Source organism: Halyomorpha halys, unplaced genomic scaffold (assembly GCF_000696795.3).
Source record: "Halyomorpha halys isolate HHAL.00 unplaced genomic scaffold, Hhal_1.1 Scaffold488.1, whole genome shotgun sequence".
Taxonomy (NCBI): domain Eukaryota; kingdom Metazoa; phylum Arthropoda; class Insecta; order Hemiptera; family Pentatomidae; genus Halyomorpha; species Halyomorpha halys.
This window is the reverse complement of record NW_027112716.1, coordinates 625,577-639,282: the sequence shown is the minus strand read 5'-3', so window position 1 is coordinate 639,282 and position 13,706 is coordinate 625,577. Positions and strand designations below refer to the sequence as shown.

General features: G+C 37.5%; 1 protein-coding gene across 1 annotated transcript in view; it reads left to right on the top strand.

Annotated features, from left to right (window-relative positions):
* Positions 1–13,706, top strand: part of LOC106683490 (uncharacterized) — a gene marked incomplete at its 3' end in the record, with an annotated part of 36,842 nt that overhangs the window by 13,678 nt on the left and 9,458 nt on the right. The window contains 2 exon segments of the mRNA XM_067050513.1: positions 263–564; positions 1,391–1,489. Coding sequence (XP_066906614.1) covers positions 268–564; positions 1,391–1,489 — 396 coding nt within the window.

The following is a 13,706-nucleotide window of genomic DNA, read 5'->3' as shown; positions in this document are numbered from 1 at the left end:
AAAAAAAAAAAAAAAAAAATTATATTGTACCCAGAAACGTGAATAATTTGAATTGCTCAATGAGACACTGTTGTCTCAGAGCATCATGGCTTATTGTAAAATTGTAAATAATTCAAGAACAATAAAATCTCTCTCTCTCTCTCTCTCTCTCTCAGTAAATTATAATTGAGTCGAAACTAATATCTTTTAGGTATTTCAGATGTAGATTATATGGTAAATAAATATTCAAATAATTCAATTTTTCAAATAATTTTTTTTTCAGGGAAAATGGTTTCAAAGCCGAATCGGAATAATAAGAAGCAGAGAGATCTGTCGGAGAAAGTAAAAGCCATCGATGCAGAACTCATGTCCTTTTACGAGTTTTGCGAAAAAATGGGGTTCACACAGGAGGAAATGGACACGATTTGTTCTCCACTCAAGGAGGTCATGTCCAAACACAGTATGGCCCGCGTCGCTAAGGGTCTCCTAGCCGTTCTCCTGATATTCGCTGCGATTTATTGTGCCACCCACGTTGGACCCTTGGCTACTCATACGACAGCAGTCGGAAGAATTGCTATGATAAAGGTATAGTCACGGTGTGCCATGCCTATCAATTATTTTATACGATTTAGGCACTGATGGATAAAAGAAATTCATACAATACACAGTTAAATAACGTGTATGTGGATTATTAAAGTATTATTGTTTAATTAAAATTCAATTTTTAATGTATCCAAAAATATATATTTCTTATTAAAAAATTAAAAATATTTTCCCAGGATGTTAACAAATTTCCGGAAATGATATACGAGTACTTTTGGTAAATCAAAGATTTTAGAAAACTCCGTTTCTACCATAAATTCATAGAAGGTAGAGAGTGACGAAAAACGCATAAATAAACTTAATTTATAAATAAGAGTTTTTATTTTCCCATGGCTGTTATGACAATATACAGTTTTTACTTTTGCTATATATGAAATTGATTCCTACGAAAGTAGAATTGTGTGATGAACGCCTTGCATGCGATTTTTCCTAATTTGTTTATTTCATTGCAGTCTAAGTGTGAGAGGACAATAAAGAAGAAGTAGCTTTCCATTTCAACGGAATAACAGAAAATGCCATCGAAACTAAATTTTGATCCATATTTGTTAACATTGTTGGAAATATCACAAGAAATTTTCTTAATTTTTGATATCGCAGTGAAAAACCACTCCTTCAATTTATATTTTTTTGCAAAACAGTAAATGCAATAATTTTTTCAATTTGAATGTTTTAACTAGTTAACCTGTTAGAGAAGCAGTAACTTGTGATTTTGTCGGCAAAGAAGAGTGAAATAACTATAAAAAAATTGTCTTTCAATATTTATAATTTTTTATAGCCATCTTGATTGTTATTATTTATTGTTGTTCAGGTGCTTTCTTTCTGGGATTGGCAATATTTGTTCCATGAGCAGTGCTTGATTGAAAATCCGTTGTATGGAGAGTACGGTTTGACCCAAGAAGATTGCATGGTAAGGACTACAAAATTTACATTTATTTTTAAAAAACTTACATTAAAATTTTTCGTATTAAAAAAAAAAAGATGCTTCCTAACACACAAATCAGATTTAAAATATTGCATAAATATACTTCAACTTTAAAAACCTTAAATTTGGGTGAATGGTAAGGACTTTTGTTTTACAGTTTCTTGAATACTAAACATTAATTCATATATGTTTTCGGTAATGTCATTAATTGATTGACTCATTTATTTATTTGTGAAATTTCCTTTCTTTTTAAATCAATATTTTTTTTAGACATCAAACCTTATTATTTGTTTAAATTCGATTATAAAAAGCGTCTATACAGGTTAAGTGAGTAGTCAAAAGCTGGAATGATTGATGAGGCCAGTAGTCCATTCCACCGAACAAGAGGACTGAGGTGAAGACGTTCTACAGTTTTAAGCATCATACAAGTCGAGCTTCTTCAGACAATGCCACCAAACATGCAGTTTACGTGTTCTTCTTTACCTAATTCATTTCCAATTATTTCCTTTCATGAAACAATTTAAGACATAAGTAAATGAAGGTGATATGTGACAGTTCAGGAAAAATTGAGATTTGTTTATTTTTTGTATCTTTTGGATATTGGTAATGTTGACTCTGTAGAGTAATAATATTATCTTCTGGCCTAGTAGAACATTATTATAACTGTTTAGTTTAGGTATTCCCCGGAGTAAAAGTTTGGGGATATTACCCAAATAATACTAATATGGGAAATATTACCCTGGTATGGCTGGTTTAAATAAAGAAGTGGACGGTATTTTTAAATTATAACTATGACAAACAAAATAAAATGACTCTATTTTGGATGATTAATGACAATACATTGTTGTTTGCCAAAAATGATTACAATTTGTGTTGTATTAGCTTTAATTTTGATAGATTACAATTACTTGCTGTTGATGTATAGTGAGGACTTGTTCTTCTGCTGTGTTCTTTTGTTCCCTCATCCTGATTTCGTTCCCTGCCTGGTGGTGTTGGTTAACCTATTCACTCATCCTGAGAAAATAGTTACTGCTCATTGCCCTGAGTTCACTTGTCTGTCTTACCTCTTCACTCTCAAGAGGTATTTAGCCTACTTCTCTCTTCTTCCACCGGATGGCAGCATCTTCACACTCATCCTGAGTTCCACTCAAATGTGAGGGAGGACATTTTCCCCAAACAAACCGCCCACCTAAATTAAGCTGGGCTAATTTATAATAAACAAAACTGTGGGGTACATGTGCACAGGATATGGTTTTAAAGATGTTTCAATATTAGAGGCCTTTTAATATAGAAGGATACTGACCAGCATGAACAGAATGTTTTGTGAAAATGTTTATACAATGCAGAAAGATAAAGGAAACAAAGTTTGAATATATAATGATCAAACATAATAATTAAGTTTATGTATGGAAATAAATTCTATAACCCATGTATATAAAATAGGAAATAGTAAACGTTGACACAAATTAAGAACGTAAATGCACACCCTAAGTGTATGTGTTAACAAAGCAAATTCAAAATAAATAACTAACCGAACAAAACTACAAAATAAAGTCTCACCTCTTAGTAACCTGTGGTCAAAGAGAAGTTTATAACCCATGTAATAACAGTAATAATGTTAATAATTAATTCTTATATTAACAACAGAAAATTACAAAAAAAATACCAAGACAAACCCTAATGTAACCAAAGTTTCAGTCTGTTGCAAAACTTATGGTCATCTGTCAGGAGGTTTTCTAGGTTCTGTTAACACGTGCATTGATGTTATAGTCAAACGTAGTGCATTTGACAGTTCTTCTGAATGTTCCGAGTCTACCTGAAGCTGGATCTGCTCTGCATGGCATGGATGAGTTCCTAAAACTCCGGCCGATGCTTTTGCGATCCAGCCTCGTCCAGTAATAGCAGTGGTGTAAGTTCCTTGGTCAAAATCGCTTTCATACAGAAGGAGATGAAGCTCAGTTTTGCACCGTAATAAAATATGTTACCTTGATTTTTGTTATTAGAAGGTTGTTGTAAGAACATACTATCAAGGGGTGATCCCGATATAGCATGGCAGTTAAGATTTGAAGATAGCGGTGCTTTATCTTCTGAATTGGAAAAAGCAGTTATATATTGTAATTGAAGTTTTGAAGAGTTCATTTGAGTTGCCGAAGGAGTCCTTTGGGTGTACTGAATATCTGAATAAGTAACCAGAGGTGAAATAACAGCTGGTGTTGTTGCTACTGAAACTGTCGGTTGAGACTGTCTAGCTAGTGGTAATGAACTTCGTTGAGGATGGATGAGGAACTGGAGAGTTCTTTTGTGTTCGAATATTTCCATGTTCATGGCTGATGGATGATATCATCAATTCGGTTCCATTCTGAACATTTTTCATGTTGGTTTTCCTATTGGTTTGAACAGGAGTGGTCTTAGGGATCTGATGTAGTATTGCTGGAATTTCTGATTATTCTGTCCAGATTACAGTAAGCAGAGTGAAATTCTCCAAATTGTCTCTGCTAATATGAGCTTTAAACTCACTTCTTCCATTAGCATTAGGTATTCCATTTTTGGATACTAACATATTATCTGCCTGTACTTCGTTCTTGGAGGTAATAGGTTTTACTTTTGGTTGTTTATCCTCCGAAGTATTCAGCATATATTTGAAAATGGAATCACTTGATAGCCAATTCCAATTTCTCTATTCAAAGACAGATGTCTCACAGTTTGTTCCCATTGGTGATCCATGTAATTGGTAAGCTCAGAACTGGTTGCTGCGTCCGCAGCTGTAACTTGTGGCAAACCCATTTGCTCATGTTGGTGCAATGTGCCTTGTTGAGAATATGCAACTAGTAAGGTATTCACCTTAGGAGTACTAAGCGCTATAAGTGGCCTTGGTGGTGTGTTGGTATACATTGCCGATCTTGGAGACATCTGAAAAGATAACTGCAATAAAGTAGCTCTAAACTGATGACTGATGCCTTGTGAGTGAAATTTGGGTCAGTTTAACATTGGCTACCTCAACATCAATAGGCCTAGCCAAGCTTTGCTGAAAACCTTGCTGTGCTCCTGTTGATTTAAGTGTGATAACACATTTGAGCTGGTATGGAATGAAGTATTATAGTCTGCTGGCATTTGTTGAATCTCAGAAAAATATTGCTTGTGACAAGACTGTTGATGAGATTGAAGAGATTATTGGTGAATGGTACTACTACTATAGCCTCCATTATTTTCTTTCTAGCCTGCTTTGAGAGTGATGTTGCTGATTTCCTTTATACATAGTTCCTATATTTTGATGAATCATAGCATCTATTGAATCTTGTTTAATAACAGGATAGATCTGACTTGATTCTTGGTTACCTGGTTTTTGTTGGTTTGGATTATTATTTGATTGGAGATTCTCTGATAGTTGAATCCAAGGACGAATCTGAGCTGCTTGCTTGCTCGAACAAGAAATATCTTGCCAAAATAATTTCATCCCTGCATGCGTCATACATGTCTTGCATGCTTTGACTAGTGAGGTCACCTAGTAACACTAGTAACAACTAGAATGGCGTCATACTCATCCCATTTTTCCTGAAATGTCTGCCAATCAGACTGGGAAGCTTCTAAATGAGCTTCGAATAAGGTAGCTCTCTGAAGATCAGCAAGAGCGTTTACTCCGGTTTCTGCTCAGCCAATAATGTTCCGATGTAAACACTTAAGTTTCTTCTGAAGTGTTGCAATTTGAACTCCACAATTGGGTGTAGAATCTATTGGTCTGGTTGCCATACTATTCATGTGATAGACCAACCAGGCAAAGGGAACGAAGAGAGGCAAGAATATGAGGGAACAAAAAAAAAATTAAGCGAACCAGGCATTGATAGAATTGCTGAAGAAGTATGATTAATTAAATCATGTAAAACCAACAGACTATGAAGAGTGAGAAAATGTTGAATAACCTTGAACGTCAAATGAGTGGGTGACGTTAAAAATACAGCTCAAGAGTCCTGATGCCTCTTTTAAGCTGGGTCAATGATAGGTAATAATTTGTAATTGCAGGGGTGTGTAGGAAAACCCAAGTCTTACTGTCACAAGATGTGCTTGGTTTGAAGTACCAAGTTTTAGAATGTTGCAATCTCTTTGTAGAGTGAACGAGTCGTTCGTGAATGCCTGATATGGTCGTTCCGAAGATGATGCATGGCTAGTATCACATGCAATTTGTGCACTGAATTTCTGTTAACTAGTGCCTGTTTTTAAAGTGATAAGTAATGATGAATGATTGTAAACAATACTGATTTGATGTATTCATTTACCAACAATGAAATTATTGATGATGTATAATATCAATGATAAATAAATAGTCTTTATGATTAAATTAAATGCCTGGTGGTTTTTGTGTACATGTTACATGAAGACACAATGCTTATAGTATGTTATTTGTGAATAAAACACATGGTATTTAAATTAGGCAGTAAATAATTGTTGGTTTTTATAATGCTGATTATTGGCCTTCACTATCAGCCTGAATTTAAATTATTAATGATGATCAATAGTGATTGATTTAGGTTTCTAACTGAGTGAACCCTACACTATACTTTAATTATCTAATCTTAAAATCACAAACAATGAGTTGGCCATGTTCATATGAATTAAAATTGGCTTTAATGAATTTTTCATAACTAATTTTTAGGTAATTCAAATTTGACAATCAGTTACAACTTGATGTGTTCATCCCTAATCTAAAACTTAGATACATTCTATTGTAACAATATTGTGTTCCCTTATAATAATCACCATGAATGGACCCGCGTATCGCTGTATCTCTTTACCCCTGTTAGATCCCAACTTCCTATATACGATCGTCCCGATTTTGATTCCTCCCATCCTATCTGTGACCTTTAAATTCTCCCGAGTTACCCTCCTGGATTATTCCTTTTCCATTCTTCCCCGGGCCTTTTCACATAACTTTATTCGAGCAACATGGTTGTTGTGGAATCTCCGAGATTCCGCGATGATCGGTTTTGCCCTGATGATACGCGACAGTCTCCTCTCTATTGTTTCTTGGTTTAACTAGGCTTCTTCTATTTTCTAGTCCATAGCTCTTTCTCTTCTACCATTCCCGTGTTCTCTCCTCCTCCAAGGGTTGGGCATGTTTCTTGGCCGTTGGTATTCTGTCCGAGTCCACCCTGGTTCTTCTACTTCCATTGGGGCCTCTACCTCTCTAGCGCTCGCTTCTTTGAGATCTTGGGCTATTTCCACAAATGAGCGCTCTCTCGGAAATCCTTCCTTCTTCCCTAGCTCCTTTGGCAACTGTATCTTTAGTACCAGGGATAAGAATTGCATTCGGCCTTGTACCTGAATTGTTTCCATCATTTCGCTCAGTTCATCTTGAATTCTGTTAAAGCGAGCCAGGAGTTCCGCGGCATATAGCCCACTAGACTGTTTCGGTTTCTTTGTCTCTTGGATCATCATGAATATGTCTTCCTCTGGGGCCCACCGTTCTTATAGAGCCCAAAAAGTTCACCATTTTCCCTTCTTCACCGATTACAATTCTCGCATACGGGCCAAAAGATTCTCCTCAGAATTACTTTTTCAAACCTGTCTAGCAGGTTAATGCTTTTATTGCTTAGGGTCCAAGTTTTGATATCACCCAGTTTCTGTTCAATATACGGAAGGAGCCTATTGTACATGGATATGGAAAAAATTTTATATGGAGTGTTAACTAATCGCTTGATAGTTGCTGCATATCGTTGAATCTCCTTTCTTCTTGTATATAGGCACTACTACAGCCTCATTCCACTCCTTGGGTATGGTCTCCTCTTCCCATGTCTGAGCTATCAGGCCCTGTAGTTCCCTGGTGATTCCGTGATGCCCTGCTTTAAATAATTCTGCTGGGAGTCCATGATTACCGGGTGATTTATTATTTTTGAGTTTAAAAAAGATATCTTCGATGTCCTCTACATCGGGCGGAATGGCTTCCAAATCTTAATAACCACTGGTGATTGTGACAATTCTCTGCTTCTCTCAGGTAAATAAGCTCTTGAAATATTGGCGCCACCTTTCTTTGATTAGGTTGACTCTCCTGATCGGTCCACACTTTACGCTATTCACCAACTTGCGGGACTCATTTGTACTTCTTGAGCTTTCAATTCCCTCAATATGCTTCCTTAATGCTTCCCTCTTTTTGGTTCTAACTAATCCCTTCGTGTGCATCCTGGCATCTTTGTACTCATTGTGACTGAGCCACACTATCATTCCGCTTCTGGATTGCCTGTACACATTCTTTGTTAAACCAATAGTTACGAGGATGTCTGGTTTTTTCTCCAAAAACACTTCTTTAGCAGTCTGGGCCAATCCTACCTTGATACACCTCCACCTGCTTTCACTTGTCGCCGTAGCTTCACCAACTGTTCCGCTTATGACTATCTCATGAAACTTCTCAAAAACTTAGTTACCTTTTCTTTGGTCTTTAGATCTGCTCGTATCGGATTTGATGTTTCTTTGCAGTACATTTTATTCATTGGTGGAGTTTCATCATAATGAGGTGATGATCCGTGTTAACGTCATCCTGTATACGATCATAAATCATTTATACAATTAAAGTTTTTGAAGGAGGATACCAAAACGTGATCAATTTGACTTACTGCGGTGCCATCCGGAGAGTGCCATGATTCTTTATGGATATTTTTATGAGGGAACATAGTGCCTACTTCTTAACAGCCATAGAGTTCGATGATGCAATGCTTACCATTCTGTACCCATTGTCATTAGTTCTACGGTGTAACCTATGAACTCCTATGGTGGGTCTCAGCTCCTTTTTCTTACCAATCTGATCATTAAAGTCTCCCAACACGATTTCCATATCGTAACTGGGACATGCACTATATGCATATTCCAATTGTTCATAAAAGATATCTTTCTCCTCTTCATCCTTCTCTTTTGTAGGGGCACACATATGAAACTAATGTTCTGGAAATGGCCCCTAATGCGTAGTTTGCATAGCCATTCGTAATTGGTTGGAAATTCATCATTTGGAAATGTTTTATAACTTAATAAAGGTTTGTTAGGATCTCTTCTGTAAAGCCTAGTTTGTTTACTGTAATTCCATTGGTTGCATAGTTAAGCATTCAATTTTTTCTCAAAATGTTATCATGTACATACTTCAAAGTTTTGTGTCTCCTTTGTGACAAAATGATGTAAGAAGTGACTATGTTCTTATCAATAAATGTATTGCTAACAAACCATTGGATATGGTAATTTCAGCTATGTTTATACCATTAACTATAACAAACTAGGTGAACAATGCACATCAAGTTGTAACTGATTGTCAAATTTGAATTACCTAAAAATTAGTTATGAAAAATTCATTAAAGCCAATTTCAATTCATATGAACATAGTCAACTCATTGTTTGTGATTTTAAGATTAGACAATTAAAGTACAGTGTAGGGTTCACTGAGTTAGAAACCTAAAGCAATCACTATTGATCTTCATTAATTGTGTAATAATTTAAATTCAGACTGATAGTGAAGGCCAATAATCAGCATTTATAAAGACCAACAATTATTTACTACCTAATTTCTCAACACACCAGGACACCCTAAGAGTAGAGGAGGCATAGAACGGCTTCATGGCACAATGAGTGACCATCTTCGACTATATCAGGTTGATCAGGGACTGGAACCGAACGAGGCAATGCCTAAGGCGATTGTGGCATACAATCATTCTGTACATACACCAGCGGGACTATAAGGGCACGGCAGCAAACGGAGAAGAAATACACAACAACCATGTTGGTCGAATAAAGTTATGTGAAAAGGCCCGGGGAAGAATGGAAAAGGAAAAATCCAGGAGGGTAACTCGGGAGAATTTAAAGGTCACAGATAGAATGGGAGCATTCAAAATCGGGACGATCGTATATAGGAAGTTGGAATCTAACAGGGGTAAAGAGATACAGCGATACGAGGGTCCATTCATGGTGATTATTATAAGGGAACACAATATTGTTGCAATAGAATGTATCAGAGAACCCCATATTGAAGAATTAAAACTTCCGGCAATAACAATATAAAAACTGAAGTGTTCTCTTACTAGATTGTATTACAGAAAATCTAGTTATTTATTCTATTTATTGTTTTGTTTTAAAATTGTTATTTCTTTTCGTTTTTTCTCTTTCATGATATTATTAGGTTGATAGGATTTGTTTTTATTTAAATAATTTTTCTTTATTGTTCTTGTTTTTATGTTATTATATTATATAGTATACATATATAGTTAAGTATCGGCGAAGGCAAAGTGTCAAAAAAGAGAAGAAGGAATAAGATCTATCACGTGTGAACTGCTGTAACATACTGGCTTTATTGGTTTCGGTACATCTCAGTAGGGATAAAAGGCCGATTCTGGCCCACCTCAATGAGTCAATTTGGACTTTGGACACTAGCCTTGAACCAGCCTTAACCACTTCCGTGACCGTGGACTTTGGACCCTAGCCTCGAACCCACCTTAACCACTGGTCACGTGATCTATGAGGGGGGGTTTGAATTTAAATTTTTACATCGGCAGGCAGGCAATCGGAGGCTAGTATTCGGTATGTGATCCCCTGGCGGGGGATTTAAATTCAAATTTAGCTCAACATAACCATTCACATGATCATTATGCCACGCCCTCTTTTAAGTCACGTGACCGTCACCAGGGGCTGTTCGGACGTCATTTTATTTTTATTTTGTTACCCCCACCACCCATCGAAGGTAACCACTTCTTATATTATAACCTCCGTACGCCATTTTAGTTTTTCTTGCAACTTTATAGATTGAGGGTTTTAGAAGTACCATAGTGTGCCCGACCGCCATTTTGCTTTTATACGGTTTGGTGGAGCCTGATTGCGCCATTTTGTATTTTACTCACGAACATTTTATTATGAGGGTCTTGCGATCTTCTTCTTTTCGTTATTCGCCATTTTGTGTGTCGCGGTCCTTTTCTTTTCGTTCGTTACCATTTTATTGCAATTCTAGGGATAAACAAACTTAGAGATAAATAGAACTGTTATTAAGTAGTACTTTTTAATCTCTCTTATCTTTTAATAATTTCGACTTTAAACCTTATTTCCTCTGTTTTTAATCTTTTAATGTAAACAATGTGAATAATTTGAACTGGTTAAACCTAAAATATAAACACTGATATGTAGACCTTTATCTTTTAAGCCCTTCGATGAATGTAAACTTGTACTTTAGGTTTTATCAGTTCAAATTATTTACACTGAAAGATTAGGAACAGAGGGGATTAAGGTTCAAAATGAACAATATGGCAGTGATCGAAAGGAATAAGATCCCGAGACCCTCGTAATAAAACAGATTATACAAGTTCAAAGTCCCTTGTTTACATTCATCCAAGGGAATAGAAGATAAAGGTATACATATCAGTGTTTAGGTTTAACCAGTTCAAATTATTTACACTGAAAGATTAGGAACAGAGGGGATTAAGGTTTAAAATGACCAATAAGTCATTGATCGAAAGGAATAAGATCGCGAGACCCTCGTAATAAAACAGATTATACAAGTTCAAAGTCCCTTGTTTACATTCATCCAAGGGATTAGAAGATAAAAGTCTACATATCAGTGTTTAGGTTTAACCAGTTCAAATTATTTACACTAAAAGATTAAGAACCGAGGGGATTATGGTTCAAAGTGACCAATATGGCAGTGATCAAAAGGAATAAGATTGCGAGACCCTCGTAATAAAACAGGGGTGAAAAAAATTCAAAATGACGGTCGGGCACACTCAGCCGCTAGCTATTAAAATGGCGGTGAACAAGAAAAAGACGATACCGTCGTAATAAAATGATGACGAAAAAGAAAATCAAAATGGCGGTCAGGCACATTCAACTTCTGCCAAACCCGTGAGTCTCTCAAAAAGCAGGAAACCAAAAGGGCGAAAGGAGGTTATTATTTATAAAGTGGTTACCTTGCCTTTTGATGGATGGTGGAGTGGACAAAATAAAGATTAATTAGCGTACGGGGACACTTAGCCTCTATGAAAATCCAGAAATATTTGAAATATCAGAAAAATAAAATGGTTGCCGGGTACACTCAGCCCCTGTCATAACCTAAAGTTTTTCAAGTCGCAGCAAAAAAATGGCAGTCGGACACACTCAACCACTTCCTAAAGGCTAAGTCTCCTAAGTCGCAGGGAAAAGCGAAATGTTGGAGGGGGTTATAGTGGGTATCTGACCCACCTAATCAATGGGTGGTGGGGATAAACAAATGAAAGACAAAATGGCGTCCAGGCACACTTAGCCTCTATGAAAATACATAAATATTTGGAACATCAGAAAAATAAAATGGCGGCCGGACACACTCAGCCCCTGTGAAAACCTCCGGTTTCCTAAGTTGCAGTAAAACAAAATGGCAAAGGAAGGTTATTGTATAAAAAGTGGTTATCAAAGGACCTGGATAAGTGGTGGGGGTAAACAAAATTACGACCAAAAACATAATGACGGTTGGGCACACTCAGCCAATTCCTAAATCCTAAGTCTCTTAAGTCGTAGGGAAAAACGAAATGGCGGAGGGGGGTTATAGTGGGTATTTGACCCATCAATAAGGAGTGGAGATAGACAAACGAAAGGCAAAATGACGTCCGGGTATACTCAACCTTTGGTAGGCATGCACACTTAGCCACTATGAAAATCCACAAATATTTGAAACATCAGAAAAATAAAATGGTGACCGAGCACACTCAGGCCCTATCAAAACCTCAGGGTTCCTAAACTGTAGTAAAAACAAAACGGTGATCGGGCACACTCATCCACTTCCTAAAGCCTAAGTATCTTAAGTCACAGGGAAAACTAAATGACGGCCGGGTTCACTCAGCCTCTGCCAAAGCCGTAAGCCTCTCAAACAACATAAAAAACGAAATGGGGGTCGGGCAAACTCAGTTCCTGGTTTTAGAATAAAAGTGGGTACCTGAGGTTATGAGTGGTTTAGGTTATGTCAAGCTAAAATTAAATTTAAATCCCCTCACATACTGACAATGAAATGGCGGCCGGGTACATTAAGCCTCTTCCAAATCTGTAAGTCTCTCAAACAAGGGAAAAAATGGCGGCAGGGCACACTCAGCCCCTGGTTTTAGTATAAAAGTGGGTACCTCATCCATCAATGGGTGGTGGGGATAACGCGAGACCCTCATAATACAATGGTGTCTTTCCAAAACAAAATGGTGGCCGGGTACCTCTGCCAAACACGTAAGTCTCTAAAACAGGATAACAACAAAATGAGACAGCACCACTCCTAGCGCATACTCACTCATATCTGTGTAATAATTTAGAGTCCTCAACAACCTCCAAATTCCTTTTATGTCACTAGGTACCGCAATTTTCTGAATAGCTGAAACTTTATCCGGGTCTGGTTTAACTCCCTCCCTAGAAATCGTGTGACCCAAAAATTGTATTTGTTCTTGCCCCAGCGACGAGGCTATGATAAGAGCTATGGCAGCCTATAACCACTCCGTGCATACAGTAACGGGATTCACTCCATTCGAAATTCTGTTCGGACTTAGAGGGCGCAAACGCGATTATAGAAACACGGTGATCGACGGAGAGGAGATCGTCGGTAACGGTATGGCACTGAGAAAAACGTGGGACAAAGTGAATATGCATATATTTCTGGTGGAATATGCGGAAAACGATTCAGGTGATAACCGGGTACTGTGAGGTGTGCCTCAGCACCAAATACGACCGACACCTACCCAAGGCGACACAAGAGGAGACCGACTGCGAGCGCACCATTAGTAGAACTGCAAATCGATATTTTCACCTGGAGGGGTTACAAGTGGATTACAGTGATTGACTTCTTTGGCAAAGTGGCCATGGCACATCAGATTTGAGAAAGAACGGTCGATGCAGTATTGGGAGCGCTGAGTTTATGGTTCCAGTTCTGTGGAGTACCGGAAAGGATATCGTCTGATGCGGGACGGGAGTTCGATAAGTCAGGGAGGAAATGAAGGCTTTGGAGGTAAGGTGGCATCTAAACATCCCAGGACACCCTAAGAGCAGGGGGGGGGTGGAGTATAGAGAGGCTACACGGTACGTTAAGTGATCACTTGCGGGTGTACCAAGTTATGGTAGCAATTCCTGCTGACTCTACAACTCCGAGCCACCTCCCTCAACAGCTCCTATATATACCCCCCATAAATCCCAAGCTTGTCAGATCTGTACCAGTAATAGTTGTAGCATGTCGTAATGTTCATTGTAC